General features: G+C 43.7%; 1 protein-coding gene across 2 annotated transcripts in view; it reads left to right on the top strand.

Moving 5' to 3' along the window:
• Window positions 1-23723, top strand: part of LOC115482654 (protein-arginine deiminase type-2-like) — a 148043-nt gene that overhangs the window by 80997 nt on the left and 43323 nt on the right. For both annotated transcript variants that reach the window (XM_030222613.1, XM_030222612.1), the window contains exons 8-9: window positions 14792-14895; window positions 21414-21525. In XM_030222613.1, coding sequence (XP_030078473.1) covers window positions 14792-14895; window positions 21414-21525 — 216 coding nt within the window. The remainder of the gene's footprint in view (window positions 1-14791; window positions 14896-21413; window positions 21526-23723) is intronic.

Genomic DNA, 23723 nt, shown 5'->3' with positions numbered 1-23723 from the left:
TCCTGCTAAATCCAAAAGCTTTTGAGCCAACGCCCGGGGTGTTTCAATCTCCACCCAGCGTAATTCTCTGAATCGCCTTCTATATGTCTGTCGGCTCACTTCATACCTGTCCAGAATAGCTTCTTTCAATTTGGTATAGTCCGCCACCTCCAGTGTAGGCAAAGCCCTAAAGGCGGCCAAGGCCTCACCAGACAGCGCAGGGGCTAATCGAATTGTCCATTGTTCCCAGGGCCACCCTGCAGCCACCGCCACCCTTTCAAATGCCCCTAAGTAATCTTCAATATTGTCCGACTCAGTCAGCTTACCCCACGGCAGCCAGTTCACTCCGGGAAGTCCTCCTACTCCCACTGCTCCTTCTGCTCGGTCCACTCTTCCATCCGGCCCCCTGTCAGACAACCGTCCTCCACCTCGAAGCAACTCCTGAAATAAGTCCAAGAGAGGTTGCTGCTGCGCCCGGGAAGCCGCCAACGACTCCTCCAACAGCTGATGAGCCATCTCTTGCTGTTTCTGAAATTGATGCGTCATAAACGCAAACAGCTCTTTGGGATCCATATCCTTCACCGGATTCCCCGCACCTGCAAAAAGACAGAAAAACAACCACCCAAGTGCGGTATCTCACAAACTCTTTTCCACTGCACAGAAACTGTGCTTCCCCAATTACTGTATCCTCCCTCGCCTTCTCCCTAGGTACCCTTTACCTGGGTAGGCGAGTAATATGCCTTTGTCAGCGTTGGCCCCCACGACGGGCTTCAGAAACCTCCAGGACTCCTTCACCTCGCTCCGACTGCTCGACTGGTCTGGTCCGGAACTCACTCCACTCCTTCCAGGACACTACTCCTTCCCGTGGATGTTCACTGTGATCCCACCACTGCCACCATAATATGTATTTATTTATTTATTTATGGCATTTATACCCCGCTCTTTCCCGCTCGATAGCAGGCTCAGTGCGGCTTACAGGATATGGTACAGAATATCACAAAGATAACACAAAGTAAGGTACAAGGTACACAGAGTATGGTACGAAGTATAACATAGATGATCCAGTTGTAAGGAGTAAGACAATTGGGAGAGTTGTGGGGGAGAGGATTGGAGTATGGGTAGAGTGGTTAAGTTCAAGAATTAAGTTGGGTTATTTGGGTAAGCTTGTCTGAAGAGGTAAGTTTTCAGCAGCTTAGGGAAGGGTAGGTGTTCATTGGTTGTTCGGATGTGTCGAGTTATTGTGTTCCAGAGTTGGCTGCCTATAACTGAGACGTTAGATGCATAGTAGGTTTTGTATTTGAGGTTTTTGCAATTGGGAAGATGGAGATTAAGGTAAGTACGAGAAGATTTGGACCCGTTCCTGGCTGGAAGATCGATCAAGTTGTTCATGTAGCTTGGAGATTCGCCATGAAGGATCTTGTGGATCGTGTGGGCTTTGAAGTTTATGCGTTCCTTGATAGGGAGCCAGTGAAGTTTTGCACAAAGTGGTGTTGCACTTTCAAATCGTGGTTTGCCAAAGATGAGTCTGGCTGCTGTGTTTTGGGCGGTTTGGAGTTTTTCATGATTTGGGCTTTGCAGCCGATGAAGATACTGTTGCAGTAGTCAGCATGGGTGAGTACTGTGGATTGTACTAGATTGCAGAAAGTTTTCTGTGGGAGGAATGTTTTTACTCTTTTCAATACCCACATCATGTTGAACATCTTCTTAGTCGTGGCTTTTGCATGGGTTTCCAAGGTTAGGTGGTTGTCTAGTGTTACTCCTAGGATTTTTAGATTGTCAGATATTGGGATTGTAACGTCTGGTGTGTTCAGGGTGATTGGGAGCAGAGTAGCGTGTGGTGATGAGAGGATCAGGCATTGAGTCTTTTCTTTGTTCATTTTCATCTTGAAAGCGTTGGCCCAGGATGATAGGATGTTCATGGCAGAGGTTATTTTCTCGGAGATTTCAGAAAGGTTGGATTGGAAAGGGATGAATATTGTGATGTCATCAGCGTAGATGAAAGGGTTAAGGTCGGATTTGGATAGAGATTTGGCCAGAGGAATCATCATAAGGTTGAAGAGGATCGGGGATAGAGGTGAGCCATGGGGGACTCCGCATTTTGATGACCACGCAGGCGATATTGATGAGGTTGATTTGACCTGATATGATCTGGTGGTGATAAAACTTTTTATCCACTTAATGATATTTCCGCCGATCCCTAGTTTGTCCAGTAATTTTGTGAGAATAGTATGGTCTACCATGTCGAATGCACTAGATAGGTCGAACTGCAGAAGAAGTATTTTGTTGCCAATTGAAATTTTCTGTTTGAACCTGGATATCAGAGTGAGCACTACTGTTTCTGTACTGTGTGCAGGTCGGAAACCCGATTGTGATTCATGTAAAATAGAGAATTTTTGAGTGAATTCGTTGAGTTGGGAGGTCACTCTATTTTCCATCAGTTTGATTAGAAGAGGGATGGAGGCCACAGGTTGATAGTTAGTAATGTCGTCCGCCGGTTTCTTGGGGGGTTTCGGTATTGGTGTAAGTAGTATGTTGCAGTGTTCAGAGGGGAAGGAGCCTTGTTGAAGTAGGAAGTTAAGGTGGGTGGTGAGCTCTGTAATGAATCGTTCTGGGGCATTTTTCATAAGATAATTGGGGCATGGGTCCAGGTGGTAGTGAGACGGAACGTTTGGATAGTGCTGAGGAGATTTCCGTAGTGCTGAGGGGGGTGAAGTTTGTCCAGTAGCGATCTGCTGGGATCTCTTCAGAGTCGGGATCTAGTTCATCAAGGAAATTGTCAATATTGGTCTCATCTTGGGGAATTGTGTTGCACAGGTTAGTAATTTTATCATTGAAGTATTTGGCCAGCTGGTCGGCATATGGGCAGTTTGAGGGTGAAGTTGTTACTGGGTTCGTGTTAAGAAGATTCTTTATGATTTTGTATTGTTTTTTTTATGTCTGTTCCAATGGTTGTGATTTGTTTTGTATAGTACGTTCTTTTGGCTCGTTTAATTTCATTCTTGTATTTCTTTTGTGTTTGTTTCCATGTATTCAGGGTGAGATCGTCTTTTGATTTGCTCCAAGTTTTTTCTAGCATTCTGGTTTCTTTCTTTAGTTTTTTTAGTTCCTCATTGAACCATGGGGAGGGTTTTTTCTTCGTGTGTAGGGTTTTGGAGTGCAGCGGAGCAATTTCATCTAAGATGAGTTTGCATCTATTGTCCCAATCTGCAAGTAAGTGGTTTGTGTTTGAGTCTATCGTCCAGTTGTTGTCGTAGATAAGTTGCCAGAAGGTATCTTTTTCGATTCGTTTTCTGGTTGTAATTGTTGTTGTATCATATGTCAAAGAATAAAGTGGTTGCTCAAAGCATATACTAGCCACAATCGCTCAACTGCAAAACAGTAAGCACAACTTTGTGCAAAAACACAGTCAGAACCTTACTGTACCATAAATATTACACTGGGCAGACCCTAATACACCAATATACCACCCATACAGAAAATGCAGACCATCAACAATATGAAACAAGGGATCATAATATCACAATTCTCATGTACAGCCACAAAACACCCTTTTAGGGTGGATTGTGTTCACAATGAGCTCCTTTTATTAACGACCATATGTAGATCCTTCAAGAGGTAGTGTGTCAGACTCAGCATGCAGCAATACTAGAAAAATTAAGTACATAAGTAATGCCATACTGGGAAAAGACCAAAGGTCCATCGAGACCAGCATCCTGTCCCCGACAGCGGCCAATCCAGGTCAAGGGCACCTGGCAAGCTACCCAAACGTACAAACAGTTTATACTTGTTATTCCCGAAATTGTAGATTTTTCCCAAGCCCATTTAGTAGCGGTCTATGTACTTGTCCTTTAGGAAACCGTCCAACCCCTTTTTAAACTCTGCCAAGCTTAACCGCCTTCACTACGTTCTCCGGCAAGGAATTCCAGAGTTTAATTACGTGTTGGGTGAAGAAAAATTTTCTCCTATTTGTTTTAAATGTACTACATTGTAGTTTCATCACATGCCCCCTAGTCCTAGTATTTTTGAAAAGCGTGAACAAATGCTTCACATCCATCTGTTCCACGCCATTCATTATTTTATATACCTCTATCATGTCTCCCCTCAGCCGTCTCTTCTCCAAGCTGAAAAGCCCTAGCCTCCTTAGTCTTTCTTCATAGGGAAGTCGTCCCATCCCCGCTATCATTTTCGTCACCCTTTGCTGCTCCTTTTCCAGTTCTACTATATCTTTCTTGAGATACGGCGACCAGAATTGAACACTATACTCAAGATGCGGTCGCACCATGGAGCGATACAACGGCATTATAACATCCTCACTCCTGTTCTCCATACCTTTTCTAATAATACCCAACATTTTATTCGCTTTCCTAGCCACAGCAGCACACTGAGCAGAAGGTTTCAGTGTATTATCAACGACGACCCCCAGATCCCTTTCTTGGTCCCTAACTCCTAACGTGGAACCTTGCATGACGTAGCTATAATTCAAGTTCTTTTTCCCACATGTATCACCTTGCACTTGTTCACATTAAACGTCATCTGCCATTTAGTCTCCCAGTCTCGTAAGGTGGTCCTGTTATTTTTCACAATCCTGTCATGAGTTAACGACTTTGAATAACTTTGTGTCATCAGCAAATTTAATTACCTCGCTAGTTACTCCCATCTCTAAATCATTTATAAATATATTAAAAAGCAGTGGTCCTAGCACAGACCCCTGAGGAACCCCACTAACTACCCTTCTCCATTGTGAATACTGCCTATTTAACCCCACTCTCTGTTTCCTATCCTTCAACCAGTTTTTAATCCACAATAGGACATTTCCTCCTATCCCATGACCCTCCAATTTCCTCTGTAGCCTTTCATGAGGTACCTTGTCAAACGCCTTTTGAAAATCCAGATACACAATATCAACCGGCTCCCCTTTGTCCACATGTTTGTTTACTCCTTCAAAGAATTGAAGTAAATTGGTCAGGCAAGATTTCCCCACACGAAAGCCGTGCTGACTTGGTCTCAGTAATCCATGTCCTTGGATGTGCTCTGTAATTTTGTTTTTAATAATAGCCTCTACCATTTTCCCTGGCACCGACGTCAGACTTCCAAAAGCTGACATATTTCAATGAATAAATTCTGAATAAAAAAATGTTTTCTACCTTTACTGTCTGATCATTTAGTTTTTCTATTCGCTTTGGTCCCAGTGTCTTCTGTTTTATGCAGTGTCTTCTTTCCATTTGACGGTCTGCATTTTCTGTATGGGTGGTATGTTGGTGTATTAGGTTCTGCCCAGTGTAATATTTATGGTACAGTAAGGTTCTGAGTGTGTTTTTGCACAAAGTTGTGCATAGTGTTTTGCAGTTGAGCGATTGTGGTTAGTATATGCTTTGAGCAACCACTTTATTCTTTGACATATGATACATATTTAATATCTAAATTTAATAAAAGGTATTAATTGTGACTTTTATTTTTATTTATTTTTCTGCGTGTTATCAGACAATTATGAATGTAATCTCTGCCCCTGGCCTCACCCCAACCCCTTTAGCCTTCCCAAACAGTTGGGCCACCGACCGATTATGAACCTCATGATGCATTATGTGACTTGCAGCACTGATTTCAATGAATAGAACCAGACTACATTTGGGATGTAAGTTTATGGCCAGTACTGGTTTTAATGTCTCCCCTCATGAAACTGGGTAACTTGGCAGCTCTGTAGAAGCACACAGCAGTATGCTTGGGTTTTTATTTTTTTAATATCGACCCTTCCTGTCAGTGCCTGAGATAATCACAGGCTCTGATAGGAAAGGTAATGAACAGCGGATTAACTCAGCAGTAGTTTGCCAGCTTGAAGTCTTGGCAGCCATTGTGAAGCGGCACTTGAGCGAGCGGGAGCGGCATCGCCGGGCAGGAAACAATATAAAACAAGGGATCATAATATTACAGTTCTCATGTAGAGCCACAAAACACCCTTTTAGGGTGGCTAGTTTTCACAATGAGCTCCTTTTATTAATGACCATATGTAGATCCTTCAAGAGGAGAACGGCGGAGGTGGTCCCTCTTCACAAAAGTGGTGATAGGGAAGAAGCTGGAAACTACAGGCTGGTAAGCCTCACTTAGGTTATTGGAAAAGTAATGGAAGTGATGCTGAAGGAAAGGATAGTGAATTTCCTGGAAGCCAGTAAGTTGCAAGATCCGAGACAACATGGTTTTACCAAAGGGAAATCGTGCCAAACGAATCTCATTGAGTTCTTTGATTGGGTGACAGGAGAATTGAATCAGGGATGAGCTATGGACGTAATCTACTTAGATTTCAGCAAAGCTTTTGACACGGTTCCCCACAGGAGGCTCTTAAATAAACTGGATGGGCTGAAGATAGGACCTGAAGTGGTGAACTGGATTAGGAGCTGGTTGACGGACAGACGCCAGAGGGTGGTGGTGAATGGAATTCGCTCGGAGGAGGGAAAGGTGAGTAGTGGAGTGCCTCAGGGATCGGTGCTGGGGCTGATTCTGTTCAATATATTTGTGAGTGACATTGCCGAAGAGTTAGAAGGTAAAGTTTGCCTATTTGCGGATGATACTAAGATTTGTAACAGAGTGGACACCCGGGAGGGAGTGGAAAACATGAAAAAGGATCTGAGGAAGCTAGAAGAATGGTCTAAGGTTTGGCAATTAAAATTCAATGCGAAGAAATGCAAAGTGATGCACTTAGGGAATAGAAATCCACGGGAGACGTATGTGTTAGGCGGGGAGAAGTCTGATAGGTACGGACGGAGAGAGGGATCTTGGGGTGATAGTATCTGAGGATTTGAAGGCGACGAAACAGTGTGACAAGGCGGTGGCCGTAGCTAGAAGGTTGTTAGGCTGTATAGAGAGAGGTGTGACCAGCAGAAGAAAGGGGGTGTTGATGCCCCTGTATAAGTCGTTGGTGAGGCCCCACCTAGAGTATTGTGTTCAGTTTTGGAGGCCGTATCTTGTTAAGGATGTAAAAAGAATTGAAGCGGTGCAAAGAAAAGCTACGAGAATGGTATGGGATTTGCGTTACAAGACTACTACTACTACTACTACTACTATTTAGCATTTCTATAGCGCTACAAGGCATACGCAGCGCTGCACAAACATAGAAGAAAGACAGTCCCTGCTTAAAGAGCTTACAATCTAATAGACAAAAAATAAAGTAAGCAAATCAAATCAATTATTGTGTACAGGAAGGAGGAGGGTAGGTGGAGGCAGGTGGTTACAAGTGGTTACGAGTCAAAAGCAATGTTAAAGAGGTGGGCTTTCAGTCTAGATTTAAAGGTGGCCAAAGAAGGGGCAAGATGTAGGGGCTCAGGAAGTATGAGGAGAGACTTGCTGAACTAAACATGTATACTCTGGAGGAAAGGAGAAACAGGGGTGATATGATACAGACGTTCAAATAATTTGGAAGGTATTAATCCACAAACGAACCTTTTCCGGAGATGGGAAGGTGGTAGAACGAGAGGACATGAAATGAGATTGAAGGGGGGCAGACTCAAGAAAAATGTTAGGAAGTATTTTTTCACAGAGAGAGTAGTGGATGCTTGGAATGCTCTCCCGCGGGAGGTGGTGGAAATGAAAACAGTAACGGAATTCAAACATGCGTGGGATAAGCATAAAGGAATCCTGTGCAGAAGGAATGGATCCTCAGGAGCTTAGTCAAGATCGGGAGGCAGGGCTGGTGATTGGGAGGCGGGGATAGTGCTGGGCAGACTTATACGGTCTGTGCCAGAGCTGGTGGTGGGAAGCGGGACTGGTGGTTGGGAGGCAGGGATAGTGCTGGGCAGACTTATACGGTCTGTGCCAGAGCCGGTGGTGGGAGGCAGGGCTGGTGGTTGGGAGGTGGGGATAGTGCTGGGCAGACTTATACGGTCTGTGCCCTGAAGAACACAGGTACAAATCAAAGTAGGGTATACACAAAAAGTAGCACATATGAGTTATCTGTTTGGGCAGACTGGATGGACCGTGCAGGTCTTTTTCTGCCGTCATCTACTATGTTACTATGTTATGTTTTTTCCATTTGATATTTTTTCTCTCACCATGTCCACCATCCTTCTTATGCATCCTGTCTACCATCTGTAGCCCTGTCCCTATCCTTTCTCCAGTTTCAACATCTGCCCTCAAAGTGTTCCAATCCAGCCCATAAATTCAGCAATTTTCCCTCCATCCATATCCAGCATTTCTCCTCACTTTCCTCCTCTCCATCTATGTGCATCTTCTTCCTCTGTCTTCCCTCCCCTCCATCCATGACCAGCATTTCTCCTCTCTCCCTTCCACTCCATCTGTGTGCATCTCCTTCCTTTGTCTTTCCTTCCTTCCATTCTTGTCCAACATTTCTCCTCTCTTCCCTGCCCTCTACTCCATCCATGTCCAGAATTTTTCCTCCCTTCCCTCCATCCATGTGCATCTCCTTCCTGACTTCCCTCCCCTCCATCCATGTCCAGGAACTCTCCATTCTCCCCTGCCCTGCCCTCCCCTCCATCCATGTCCAGGAACTCTCCATTCTCCCCTGCCCTCTCCTCCATCCACCCATATCCTGCAAATTTCTTCTCTCCCCTGCCCCCATTCATCCATCCATGCCCAGCAATTCTCCTCTCCTCTGCCCTCCCCTCCGTCCATTCATGTCCAGCAATTCTCCTCTGCCCTCTCCTCCGTCCATCCATGTCCAGCAACTCTCCATTCTCCCCTGCCTTCTCCTCCATCCATCCATATCCAGCAAATTTCATCTCTGTCCCCTGCCCCCTCCATCCATCCATGTCTAGAAATTCTCCTCTCTCCCCTGCCCTCCCCTCCTCTCCAGCGATCTGTTCTTTCCCCCTGCCCTCACCTCCCCTCCATGTCCAGTGATTCTCCCTGCCCTCCCTTAGCTCCCCGTTCCTTCCTGCCCCTCCCAAGTGTTAAACCCTACTGTCCGTGGCAGCAACGTCAGTAAAGAAGAAGGTATTGCAGGCTCAACTCCAGCTTCTCCCTTCCCTCTTCACACAGTGTCCTGCCCTCGTGGAAACAGGAAATGCATCATCGCAGAAGGCGGGACACTGTGTGAAGAGGGAAGGGAGAAGCTGGAGCTGGAGGCGAGCCTGCAGTGCCTTCTTCTTCACTGACGTCGCTGCCACGGAAAGTAAAACACACACACGTGCGCATTGAGGGAGGGGGAAGGAACGGAGAGGAGGAGGGCTGCTGGTCAGGGAGCTGAGTCAGAGGGAAGGAGCCCTGCGCTTGTGGGGGCAGCAAGGCAAGGTCACGGTTGGGCTGGGGAGGCTAAAGCCTCTTATACGGGGCACCTATGGCTCTTACCACAAGTAGCGCACAAATTCATGGTAAATGTATTTCTCCCCAGTGATCAGCAAAACATTGGCATGCTGTCTGTGGCAAGACCTACACCAGCTCAGAGCTGGCATTAGGGTTTGCAGACCATTGGGGAGGAATGGTGAGCCCTATCCAGCATGCATGTACATGTTAGCAGGCCCCCCATTTCCCCCAATAGAAACCCCCTGCAGAAGTAGAAACCCAGAGACTCCCCCCACCCCTGACCCCAACCAAAGCCACCTCCAGTCCCCCCAACCCCCAGACATAAGTTCATGGGGGACTGGAGATCCAGTGGATCTCCAGCCCCTTAACCCCCCCTCACATCTCTAAAAGAAAACCCTGATGGCCCAGTAGGCCTCAAATCAAGCCCCCCCCCCTTACCTGGTAGTCTAGCAGCCCTCTTCCATATCCCCCGTACCTTTAGTGTTAGAGGAGGGGTGTCCTCTTCCAGCCCTGCCCAGTGCATCCTAGCATGCACTGGGTCAGGCTTCACACCATATACAAGAACAGCACAGGGCTTTCGATCATCTGGGCATGAAATAGGAAATCTTGCATTAAAAAGTATAGGGTTTATGATGCTTCCTACCTGGCTTTTCCTTGCAAAGTCATTTTGGGCTGGTTGGTAGTCAAAACAATTTTTTGTATCTCACCACTTTTAATGTTATAATTTTTGTAAGACTAGTTAAGGTTTGTCTACTCCCTTTACTGTTTCAGTTAAAAATTATAGGGTGCAAGAAACAAAGAGACCCAGAAATAGGAGTTTCCCAGCCTAGTCTGAGGGACTCTGAATGTTTGAGACCAAGAGCGAAGAAAGAAGGGAACTATGTAATGGTGAATGAGATCATAGACAAGTAAATCTCAGGGGTGAAAAGAGTAAAGCATCAAGATGATCCACTTTAGTAAAACCGGCTCTTTTATTGATCACTTGTATACTCCATTCCCAGTTGAACATACTCAACACAGGCCGTGTTTTGGCTTGGCAGCCTTCATCAGGAGTTAATTTGATGCTTTACTCCTTCCACCCGTGATATTTATGCGGTTTGTGGAAGCCTTTGGTTTTCTCCTTTCTTATGGAATGAGATCATAGAGACAAAGGGACCAAAGCAGGATTGCACATGGAGGATAATTTTATAGCAAGTTGCTTAGGTTGGGAGGCTAAGTAGACAGCTATTTGGGGGCTATTTTTTGAAGACACATAGGTGCTTTTCAGGTGTATTACATAGTAATCTAAGGAACTTTGTAAGTCTAAATGCTTTGAAAATGAGCCCGTTTTATGAAACAGCTGTATAAACCCTGCAGAAACTGCAGCTAAGGTGTACCTGTCTATATTTACACTTGCTTGGGAGCAGATGTAAATTTATGCGGGTGAAGTATATAGATGTATATCTTAAAAACTACACATATATTTTTGTTTTTTATCAACTTGCTTGATTGTTTTTATAGATAACAACAAAGCTGTATACAGTATATAATAATTAAAATTGGATGGAGAAGAAAAACACAAAACACACATGTCCACTCTTGCATCAACTACTAGAAACAAAGAAAATTATGGCACATCAAGCCTTATGGCCTATCCAGTCTGCTGTTCCATACCATCTACTCTCCCTTGTTCTCCATTATATATCCTATGTGCTTGTCCCATGCTTGCTTGAATTCAAATACAGACTTTGTCATTACCACCTCTACTGAGAGGCCATTCCATGCATCCACAACCCTTTCCATAAAGTATTTTCTTTGATTACCCCTGAGTACATCCTTTTTTGACTTTGTCTTATGCTTTCTCATTACAGAGACTCACCTCCTGTGTATTTATGCCTCTGAAGTATATAAATTATTTATTGAAAAAAATCTTGTATTCCGCATATCTTAAAAATTCTAAGCGGATTACATAACAAACATACAGAATTACAATCAACAGATAAGATGGCAACATAGTTAACGTTCACAATCTATAAAAACAAAGTACAAAACTAAACTAAAAATAGAATACAGGCATTGATATTATTAAACGAATCTGAGCTGGCAATTTGTTCCATAACTTTCATCCTAATACATAAAAAAATCATTGACCTATATTCTTCCAACCTTATCAATCGAAAAGATGGAACATCTAATAACTGAGCAGATGAAGTTCATGGTGTTTGTGATGGCTGATGGGTATGAAAACTGGTAGAAATAATTGGTGAGATAGCATTAGTTAGTACTTTAAACACAAGCAGTAACATTTTGTATCAAATCCTGTACTCAGCCGGTAACTGATGCAAGCTCATAAGACTTGGTGATATATGATCAGATCTAGAAAGACCAAAAATGATTCTTGTTGCTGTATTTTGTGCAATTTGAAGAGATTTTAACACCTTTGGCAATCCTAAAAACAATCTGTTACAGTAGTCAAACCATAGCATAACTGTACTTTAGATGACCAATCTCTGGGGTCAAATCTTTCAATTGTTTCATCAGTTTCAGTCTAGCAAAAATAATACTGACTGTTTTTCTTACTGTCTGTATCCTATCTACCGTCTCCCAACTTTCTTCCACACTATACGTATTGAGATCTTTGAGTCTGACCCATAAGTTTTATGATGAAAAACACTGACCATTTTAGTAGCTGCCCTCTGGAACAAGTCCATCCTGTTTATATTTTTACTGAAGTCCAAATGAGGTCTCAGCAGAGACCTATACAGAGACACTAACACCTCCCTTTTTCTGCTGGCCACGCCTCTCTCTATGCACCCAAGAATCCTTCTAGCTTTTGCCATTGCCTTTTATACCTGTTTGGCACCTTAAGATCTTCAGACAGAATCACTCCCAAGGCTTGAGCTTATTTCATACAGAAGAATGTCACTCCCTGATTGGTTCTGTGAGTAAGATGCATCTACTCTGCTGCTGAATTCCTACTCTATTATGCCTCATACAAAGAGAAAGGGAACTGTTAAGGGTGCTCCCCCTGTGGCGCCTACGATTCCCTTTGGTCAGCAGAGAATAGTTTGCTTCACAACAGGACTTTCTATTGTAGTCGTCGAGAGATGCCCAATGGTGGAATTGGGCGAGGAAATGTCTGCTTCCTTTGGGCTTGAGACATAATTATCACCCCTGATGCCACATGTCCCACCGTGTCCAGTGACTGCCTCAGGTCCCAATGGTGGGGCTTGCATTGCCGAAGTGACTATGATTCAGGGTCCGCCAGAGGGCATCGGTCCAAAGGAAGTCAGCTCAGCATTGGAGGTAGGAGCAGCAATGAGGAAGTTGTTGAAGGCTCCCACAGCTCTTACCCTAGATTTGAACTGGGAGGCTCTGCAACAGCTCTAAGATACAGTTTCCTGGTCTTATCGTTGGTGTCTAAAGTTGATCAAATGGTTAAACTGGACTTCTCTACACAGAAGACTTTAATTCGTGATAACGTGAGAGACCTTCAAGAGTTTAAAAGTATCATGGCATGAGATAAACTAGTTTTTCGTAGAAAATTGGAGCAAATTGAGAACTTTAATAGAAGGCTTAATCTGCGTGTTTTGAACTTTCCAAAAACCCCTGGAATATTGCCTATGGATCTTTTCAAGATGTATCTTGTTGAAGTGTTAGGTTTCTCCTCTGATAATATTCTTCCTATGAATACATTCTATTACTTGCCTATTGCCTCAAAGAATATCCAGGGGAACCGGAAGTGAATGTAGTCCAGGAGGCCTCAGATCTTAAAAACATGTCAGCAATTTTGGAAGATTCTATTATAGAAACCACTCAAAGGGCAACTTTATTGGTTTCATATGTTTTTGCAGACAGCACAGTCAGCAGCAGCAGCAGTGATCCAAGGAAGGCCAAGACAGCAGAGAGGCATTGGATCTGATTCTTCAGTGCAGGAATTGTAATATATATTGGCTACTTATGCATTTACCAGTGAGTATATTTGGAAACCAGTGTGACCCCTCACAAAGATGATCCAAAACTTGGCCAAGTTGGGTCTAGTTTTCATCAGTTACATTTGAGTGAACTTTTGCTGTCTCATCCTTGGATCACTATTTTGTACTGTCTGCTTGGATACTGCAGTGGGTTGTCTCCTGTTTTGTTTCTTCTGCCATATGTTTCTGAACAAGATCTAAATACAACCTTGAGACTTTATTTTAGACATTTTCAAGAAATGTTTTATGGGCAAAAACTGTGGATTTACCCTGATGTGACACAAACAACACAAGATAGGAGGAAGGTTTTTCTAGCAATGAGACAAGAAGTGAAAAACTTTGGAGCCACATTCCTTCTATCACATCCTTGTAAATGTATTGTAAGATTGGGAGGGACAAAATATGTTGGTTTGTTTTTTTGTTCTTGAGCAGTTGCGTACATTCCTAAATATGAAGAAGATCATCTAGGTTGGGAGAAGTGGCTTATACTCGGGATTGACGGAAGTTCAAATTCCTGTTAATGCCTTTGTTGATTTTCATTTTTCTGCTTTTTTTTCTTCCTTTTCTTTTCTTCTCTCCCCTCTAAATTGGTGGTCTAAGGAAGATTATTTTTGTTACTTATTGTTAAAAGTCTAACAAATTTGTTGCTTTCTGTGTTTCTTGATCAAGAGATAATCTTATATTGTATTTTGAAAGGGAAATGGAACTTGATATACCGCCTTTCTGAGGTTTTTGCAACTACATTGAAAGCAGTTTACATATATTCAGGTACTTATTTTGTACCAGGGGCAATGGAGGGTGACTTGCCCAGAGTCACAAGGAGCTGCAGTGGGAATCGAACTCGGTTTCTCAGGACCAAAGTCCACTGCACTAACCACTAGGCTACTCCTCCACTCATTCCACCAATAAGAGCCAACCTCATCAGTGATGTCACAGTGGCTTGATTGCCCGATACTTGGCTCACTTCTGATATTGTGATGTCATAAGGGAAAGGGAAATGGGACTTGATATACCGCCTTTCTGAGGTTTTTGCAACTACATTGAAAGCAGTTTACATATATTCAGGTACTTATTTTGTACCAGGGGCAATGGAGGGTTAAGTGACTTGCCCAGAGTCACAAGGAGCTGCAGTGGGAATCGAACTCGGTTTCCCAGGACCAAAGTCCACTGCACTAACCACTAGGCTACTCCTATATAACAAAATTAAAAAGAGAAGTATATCACCCTCTACACCAGGGCTACTCAAATGGTGGACCGTGATCTGCAATCCAGACCACAAAGCCTTCCAGTGTGGGGGTTCTGGTTTAATTGGCATCACTCTAGTTCTCCCGTCCCCCCCACTACATCTAGGTCTGGCATTGCTGCAGTTCTCCCGTCCCCCTTTCTCCTTACCCTTCCTCATCCCTCTGGCTCTAGTGCAGATCACAAAAGTGTCTTTCTCCTGCTGTGGGCCCTGATTAGCGCAAAAAAGACTGACTTACCCCAAACCTATTCAGCTTTCCCATCAGCCATGGGAATATACTTGTCCTAGGTGAGTGGGCAAAGGAATTTTCAAAAGACTGGAAATATTTACAATCTGATAACCAATACAGTCTACCTTTTTTCTGCAGGGTGTGCCAGGCAGCCCATTATTTACAGATAAGGTGGTCTTCCGAGTGGCTCCATGGATAATGACCCCAAATATTCTGGACCCTGTGGAGGTCTTTGTCTGCAGGTAAGACAGCAGCATTGTGTACATTCCTTGTGGCAGTAAATTGAAAAAAAAATGCATGTGTGGTTGGCAGTACATTCCAACTACATAAGTGCTTTTGGAAACTGACAAAATAATGTGCTTTATAAATGCAAAGTTATCAGGCAAATAGTGCAAAAGAGATCCAATTTGTTATTCTGAATAATGCCTTTACCTCGGACTGATCTAGCATTGATAAGCCCCCTCCCCTTGGATTGGTCGGTATGCAGAATGTGTAGGGGATATGGCAGAGGATTGGAGTTGTCTCACTTGGAGTTGATGTTGAGTTCAAGGTTGAAGAAGAGGATGGATGTCATGGGAGCAGAGTCACTGAAGGCAATAATGAGACTAAGTAGAGAGACGAGGCATAGGAGATATAAAGGGAGAAGTGGCACAGTAAATTGCTAGAGGGGCCACTGAAGGAGTGTGCAAAGGAGCTTGTCATGTTCTTCGGCACATGGCAGTGATGCAATTCCATGGGAAAGAGTCTTTTTATGACAGTTACTTTCTACTTCACCTAGTGTGAGCCTCAGTGCTCCCAAAATGAAAATTAGTTTTAAAAACCCAAACAAAACAAAATTTCTCATAAGTCACAAGGGAAACTACACCCCACCCCCCATCATTTTCCATATCTTTACTTTTTCTAAGGCACAAACAGCAAACTGCTTTCTGAAATCACAATTTATGTTTAAGTCTTTTTTATTAACAACAATATCAATACAAACAGGCTTAAAACTTCAAAGAGAACACAATATAAATGTCATAAGAATCATCCCGCTTCCTCGTTGCCGTCAATAGGTTTTCCTTTTATCCCCTCCTCCCCACCCCCAATCTCCATAGGCATACTGGTACAAACAATTGTTGCCAAACCTTATTCCGACATCAAATTATTTCACTTTTTATCCCATGTCCCCCCCTCCAATTCCCTTGACATCCTTGTTAGAACATTTACATTTGCAATCTGCACAGCAAGTATATACATCTGACCAGATATCTTTTATCAATTACATTTACAGCATCCCCACTCTCCCACTATATCCCTCTTCCCTCCTCCCCCTTCCCCCCTTGTTCCTTTCCCCTCCTCAAGCTCCTATCTATTCCTCAATTCTACCAGTCTATTCTGTGGTCTCAACAGTTCAACAGATGACTCCGAGCCACTGGGGTAAGAGTCTCCCAGAAGGGGCCCCAGCAGGACTGGAACTTCTTCCCAGCCTCCGAGTCCCAACTTACAACTCTCATCCGTTCTAGAAGCATTAACGATAACATCTTTCCTCTCCATAGCTGTCGAGTGAGCGGCCGAGGAGAAATCCACTCCGCCAGTATAGTTTGCTTGGCAACTATAGCAGTCTTACGTGCAAATTCCGCCAGCCCCTTGGGGCTAGGCCTCACCAACCTGTGATGGCCGAATAGTAGACTCGCATCATAGCTCCATGTTGATTTCCAGATTTTAGATGCGTCAGCTAGGATACACCTCCAAATTCTTTCCACCGTTTTGCAGCTCCAGAACATGTGGCCTAATGTCGCTCCCTCATAGCCACATTTCGGGCAAGCGCCCCAAGGGGACACTCCCATGTGGAAAGCACGTCTGGGAGCTATATGTAAGCGCAACGCGAATTTATATTGTAGCTCCTAATGGCTTGCCGCTCTGGATGAACCTCTAATGGACAGGATGTGCGTTTTCAGTTGCGCGGCTGCTATGGTCTCTGCCAAATCAGCACTCCACTGCTGCGCCAACTTGGCATAGTCTAATTCCGCCATCGTATCTCGTATATGTCTATGGTGGAAGGTAAGTGGCACTTCTTGCTGTGCTGCCAGGGAGAATGCCGCAGAGAGCTCTTCCTGCACATCTCCCGCTAGGGACTCCCACTCCAGGGAGCCCACGTAGTGCTTTAGTTGCAGATGGTAGAATTCCTCCTTTTTTTGCAACCCATACTCTTGTTGCAGTTCTAGGAAAGTCTTAATCCGGCCCTCTTTGGTGAGCACATGAATTAGATATATCATTCCTTTATTTTTCCACTTCTGGAACACCGGATAAAGCTGTACAGGGTCAAAGTTCATGTTCTCACAGATGGACCAAAACGGGGTTATCCGTGCTGAGAATTTATGTAGATGGCACACCCAACACCACACTGCCTTTGCCATAGTCATGCAAAGGTCTAAAATACAAATTAATGCACGCATCAAACTTTACCTACTTAAGCACACAGTTATGGAACGCACTGCCGCGCAACTTAAAAATGATCTACGAACTAACGAACTTCCGCAAACTACTGAAGACCCATCTCTTTAACAAGGCTTACCACAAAGATCAACCAATGTGAATATACATAACTCCTCCATACATAGTTAGAACTGTCTTATAATATCTGCTTGTTATACAACTATCATGTCTTATCATTGTCATGTTGCCAAAGATTCTTCTGTAACAATAAATGCCTAATTTCTATTACATTTCCACTATTCATGATGTATTGTAAGCCACATTGAGCCTGCAAAGAGGTGGGAAAATGTGGGATACAAATGCAATAAATAAATAAATAAATAGTTTCAGTATTGCTGGGATCTGTGCTCCCCCCGCATGCAAGTAGTTGGTAAAGTGTATTTTAGGTTCTATCTGTAGCTCCAAATCTGTGTTAGAGAAGTTCTTTGTACCTCAAAACCAGTCATTTATATGACGCATTCCACATGCCACCGACATCTGCCTCACACTTAACACTCCCATTCCGCCATATTCCACTGGAACGGTTAATGCAGACATCGGTAGGCGTGCCTTTTTCCCTTGCCAGAAGAATCGCTGGAGTAACTGTTTTAATTTCTTCTCATCTGCCCTTTCTAGATATAGGGGCAACGTTTGGAAAACATATAGCCATTTTGGTATAAGGTACATATTGTACAATGCTATCCTTCCTGGTAATGATATAGGCAGGGAACCCCACATGCTCAGCCTCTCTTCTGTCTCCTTTAACAACTATTCCACGTTTTCTTTATATAACCTGGCCAGGTCAGCAGAGATCTTTACTCCTAGGTATCTGATGGAGCCTGACGTCCAAATTAGTTGTGGACCACGCCATTTTCCCACCCCTTCAGCTGCAACTGGCTGTATGACTCGGTGTAATTTAGTTTAAATCCAGACAGCTCCTCAAATCGCCCCATCTCCGCCAACACAGACTCCAGGGAGCTAACGGGGTCCATTATGGCTAGGAGGAGGTCGTCTGCATAGGCAAACACCTTTAGATTGTGCCCCCCCCCCCACTTCCACCCCCTGTATCTCCCTCTTCTCCTTCATAGCCCTCAGTAGAGGCTCCACTGCTAGCACAAATAGCAGCGGGGAGAGCGGACACCCCTGTCTCGTACCTCTATTTATCGGGACCTCACTCTCCCTCCTTCCGTTAATTATTACACTAGCTCTAAAGTCTTTATACAGCGTCTTCACCGCCCTCATATACCACCCGGAGATACCCATTGTTGACATGACTTGAAATAGGTATTCCCAAATGACCCGGTCAAATGCTTTTTCTGCGTTTAGGCTTATGATCCATGCTGGGATCTCCCTTGTCCTGCAGGCCGCCATTGCCAGCAATAGTTTCCTCACATTGTGTACCGCTCTCCTCTTCTTCATGAATCCCACCTCTTCAAAGTAACTAGCAAGTGCACCAGTGCTTTTGGGTGTAGTGATTTATAGTATTCTCCCGATAGTCCGTCCGGACCTGGAGCAGGTCTCAATTTCGATGCTTTAACTGCCTTCTGCAGTTCTTCCATGGTTAATTGAAATCACAATTTAAAAGTAGAGAACATTGGATCGGAGATGCTAGAAACTTACATTATAGCATGAAAAGGATAACAAATGGCTGCTGAGGTGTTATATTGGGCAAGAGTAGTGGGAAGTGAGGCCGATGCCACACAGACTTCTATGGTCTGTGTCCTGCAAAAGACGGTGAAGATTCGGCAACCCCAGTGTTGTAGATCACTTGATTGTCATATGCTGCTGTGCAGCTCAGGGGGAGGGAAGACATCTTGACTGGTCACCACATCTCAAAATAATATAGTGAATTAGAAAAGGTACGGAGAAGGGTGACAAAAATGATAAAGGGGATGGGACAACTTCCCTATGAGGAAATGCTAAAGCAGCTAGGGCTCTTCAGCTTGGAGAAGAGATGGCTGAATTGAGATATGACAGAGGTCTATAAACTAAAAAGTGGAGTGGAATGGGTAGACGTGAACTGATTGTTTACTCTTTCCAAAAATACTAGGACTAGGGGGCATGCAATGAAGCTACAAAGTAGTAAATTTAAAACAAACTAGAGAAAATATTTCTTCACTCAATGTGTAACTAAACTCTGGAATTTGTTGCCAGAGAATGTGATAAAAGCAATTAGCTTAGGGTTTAAAAAAGGTTTGGATAATTTAATAAAAGTCCATAAGCCATTATTAAGGTGAAATTGGGAAAATCCACTGCTTATTTCTAGAATAAGCAGTATAAAATCTGTTTTACTATTTTGGGATCTTGCCAGGTACTTGTGACCTGGATTGGCCACTGTTGGAAACAGGTACTGAGCTTATTTATTACACAATTTATAGACCACTGTATACTATATTCTAGGCAGTTTACAAAATAACATTCATAAATCTCCATCACACAAAAGCTGAAAGTAAAATAAGAGATTCCAAACTATAATTAAATATATCATCCAGAAAAAGCCTGTGTGAAGAAATAGGTCTTGAGTAACTTCCTGAACTGTAAATAATTTTTCACCTTTCTTAATTCCACGGGTAAGTCATTCCACAGTTGAGATCCTTCAATATAAAAGGTTTTGGACTTGATGGACCTTTGATCTGGCCCAGTATGGCAACGCTTATGTTCTTATGTCCGCAACACTTGGAGTCTTGGTTATATCCACATATCATCTTCATTAAGGTTGGCTTGGTGGAGACTTGACAACCCACAAATAAGCATATCTGATTGGGACTCACAGAAGGTGGCGACTGCAGCTCTGGCCACCTTGTTGGGAAGACGGGATGGACCCTGCAGGTCTTTATCTGCTATCATTTACTGTGTTACTGTGTAAAACACTCTTAGCTATTAACACCAACGGGCCCTTTAACTCAGCTGTGCTATATTTAGCAGGTGGGTTTCCTGCGCACTGAGGCCACTTTTAGTGTGGCTGGAAAATGGATGCAATTTCTTTTTTTTCCATTAATGGCCATGTGCTAATTACCATTGGCCATTAGCATGGGAGCCCTATTTTTTAGGTGGTAGAGGCTCCCATGCTAATCCTGCACTAATCGATCAGCACGTGCCAAGATCCAGGGCAGACGTACTCTCCGCCTCCAAACACATCCCCCGTACCAAAAAATAAAATCTATTTTTTAGGGCTTGGGAATTGTGCCAATTCCAAATCTACCATGGGATGCTTGCGCCAATCCTGTGGTAATGCCTATTTAATCTGCGGTAAGCAGCTTAGTAAAAGGATCCCCGAAGACTGGATAGTGGACACAATATTACTGCTATCTAGAAAATTTGGCGATCAGCATTCTATCTGGATATTCAGCGCTGCTCACTGTCCGCTTCATTGCACTTAAACATATGCGCCTTTGTGTGTAAGAATCTACAGTATTAGCAGTTATGCACACGAAGGTTATATTAACCTGAGAATGTGCCGCTTGGGTGCTGCTTGAGCGCTATATGCTATTTGTCAGACTTACCAAGCCACCCAGCGTGGAACTGTGAGAGGGGGGCGTAATCGTGGGAGTGTTCCACACTTACAATATTCTATGAGTTTCATGTGTAAGTTACGCAGTAAAGTGCAACATGTACACGGTCACATTTACACCTGCCTTTTGCAAGGTTTGTTACCGCCTATATGTGGTCATGAAATGTGGACTAACCCTCTACTCTATAACTTTATCTGGCTGTCCAGGTGCAAGCATAGAATCTGTGATTGGCAACGTCTATAAAATGACCACCTATGTGGATAATATTTATTTAATTTATTTATTTATTTTTATTTATTTACGTCAATTTATATACCGTATCTTATTGCTACTGCAAAACAACGGTTTACAATTTATAAAAAGAAGCAATACAATATGTACAGGTTGGACAAACATTAGAACTCCAGTCATTACAGGAAAGCACAGCAAATCCACAAACTAGCTACATAAGATGAAAAACAGTATAACTCATGATTTAGTATACAGGAGAGCACTGCAAATATAAAATTAAAATGATTTCTTAGGATTGATTTACCGCCTTTTTGAAGGAATTCACTCAAGGCTGTGTACCGTAAGAATAGATCAAACATGAGCTATAGGCAATTACAGCAGTAAAAATATTCAAATAACAATACAAAGTATGGCATAGTAATAGCCAGATTTTTTTAAAACTACCACAGCTAGAATTTAAATTTAAAAATGCTGACCACGGTAGCTGAATATTGACCCGAAGATGCTTAATATTACAAAAGTGTGATCCTAAAAGTGCTTTCATTTCTTGCCTTCTCCAGGATATCCATTAACCCTACCTTCTTGCAACAGCTGACAGATCTGGTGACAAATGCACGGTGCAGACTGACAATCTGTGAAGACATTGATAACCGTGGAGACCGCTGGATTCAGGTGACTTTAGCAGCAAAACTGGCAAATAGTGATAAAACTTTCCCATAGCACATGTGTGTTCAGTTCACCAGTGTAACCCTGGTTCCGCTCACACAGTTCAGATGCTCACTAAACTCTTTGGGCTATTCACCCGGACCAGGATCTGCAAAAAGTGTTAACTTTGAGCTGGGCATAGGCCAGGGCTGGACTAAATCCTGGTAGGCTGTGGGATTTTCTCACCACTGCACAGTCTCTGTCAGTCCTGTTCCACAAATTTCACTTCCACATCGGGTTTTATTAAAAAAAAAAAAAACCAACTTTAACAGAAGAAAAAGCTCATGTGAACAGTTTTTCTATTTTTGTAGTCTAGTAATCACGTCCAAATCGATAACAGCTGAACACCCTCCTCCCATCTACTGTTATTTCTTCTGATCCTAGTGGACTTAGACCCGTCCTGTGGGCGGAGCAACCTGGATCTGCTTTCAGGTTCTCTCATTAATGTATTGCTGGTCTCTTTTCCAGCTACAGGACTGAATCGCAGCCTGGACCTCCTCGTTCATCCGCCTCCTTGAGGTGCGGTACTCACCCACCTCGATCTCCAGCATGTCACCCACCTGCCTCACTCTTGGGGTCACCAATCCCATTGCCCCAGAGATCTCATGTCTTTACCTCGAGGTATCTATTCTACTACACAGAGGCAATCCACTTTTTTTTCTGCAGCCCCTGCTTCATATGCCAGGACAGGACAGCCCACTTCTTGGGTCTTGGCAGGGGGTGTGGGCAACCAAAGACCACACTCTTACTAATGCAGATGCTTTTATCCCATCCAAATCCCACCCCCATGTAATATAGTAGATGACAGCAGAAAAAAACCTGCATGGTCCATCCAGTCTGCCCAACAAGATAAATTCATATGTGCTACTTTTTTTGTATACCTTACCTTGATTTGTATCTGTCATTTTCAGGGCACAGACCGTTTGAATTCCGTTACCATTTTCATCTCTACCACCTCCTGCGGGTATCCACCACTCTCTCTGTGAAAAAATACTTCCTGACATTTTTCTTGAGTCTGCCCCCTTTCAATCTCATTTCATGTCCTCTAGTTCTACCGCCTTCCCATCTCCGGAAAAGGTGAATCATATTTTTATAACATCCACAACTGTGTCAGTCTCCCATGAAAGCTTGTCCGGGAAATGCTGGCACACAACCTCTCGTGTCTAATGCTCATGGGAAACCAAACCACTTGTGCCTTAAAGCTTTTTCGGTTAGATAGCAGTGTGCAAAGCTAGATGCATTGAAGTGAAAGCTGCTTTTGTAGCTACCAAAAATGAAAAGTGCACTGTGTTAGCAGGAGGGATTCCTCAGACTGTAATATCTCCTTCAGCTTCCTTTCTCTGTATCAGTGCTTCTCAACTTTCTTCTTGAGGTACATCTAGCCAGTCAGCATTACCACAATGAATATGCATGACATAATATTGGAGCTCCATTGTGAGCAAATGTATTGCATACACATTCATTATGGTAATCCTGAAGAACTGACTGAATAACTGTTCTCCAGGAGATGGTAGAGAAACTCTGCTGCCCCCTGAGGGCAGAATGAGAAGCAGGTGCAGGAACACAGAATATGGCTGATCCAATGCTGGGAGGAGGAGGAGGAAAGAGATGTGGGAATATGTGATGGGAAAGGCTAGAGAAAAGAGGGCTGGGAATTAGAAGTGAAGAGACTGAAGTTGGAGATAGAGGGATGAGAAGGGAGGGAGAGTTGAGAAATGAATGAGGAGGAGATTTGAGCTAGAGGTGGAAAATTAGAGGACCTTGAGATGGAGAAGAACAAAATTAGAACTAGAGGACATGAAATGAGATTGAAAGGGGGCAGACTCAAGAAAAATGTCAGGAAGTACAGTTTGTAGGAACATAGGTGTGGGGAGGAGGGGAGAGATGCAGGACCCACGAGGGGTAGGGTGGAAACAGAGGGGTGAGAGAGATACTGGATTGGGAGGTGTTAGGGAAGAGAGGGATGAAACGCTGGAACTCACAGAGTGAGGGAGAGAGTGAGAGATGACAAACAGAAGGGGAAGTCAGTAGGAGAGAGGGAGAGGTGCTGACTTTGGGGTAGGGGGTGGAGGAAGGGAAGAGAGGGGAGAAGCCTAATATGAGGAGGGCCAGAGACACAGCAAAGAGACTGGGAGACAGCATAGCGACAGGGACATAGGCCTGAA

Source organism: Microcaecilia unicolor, chromosome 13, assembly GCF_901765095.1.
Source record: "Microcaecilia unicolor chromosome 13, aMicUni1.1, whole genome shotgun sequence".
In the NCBI taxonomy this organism is placed as follows: Eukaryota; Metazoa; Chordata; class Amphibia; order Gymnophiona; family Siphonopidae; genus Microcaecilia; species Microcaecilia unicolor.
This window is presented reverse-complemented; position numbering and strand designations above follow the sequence as displayed.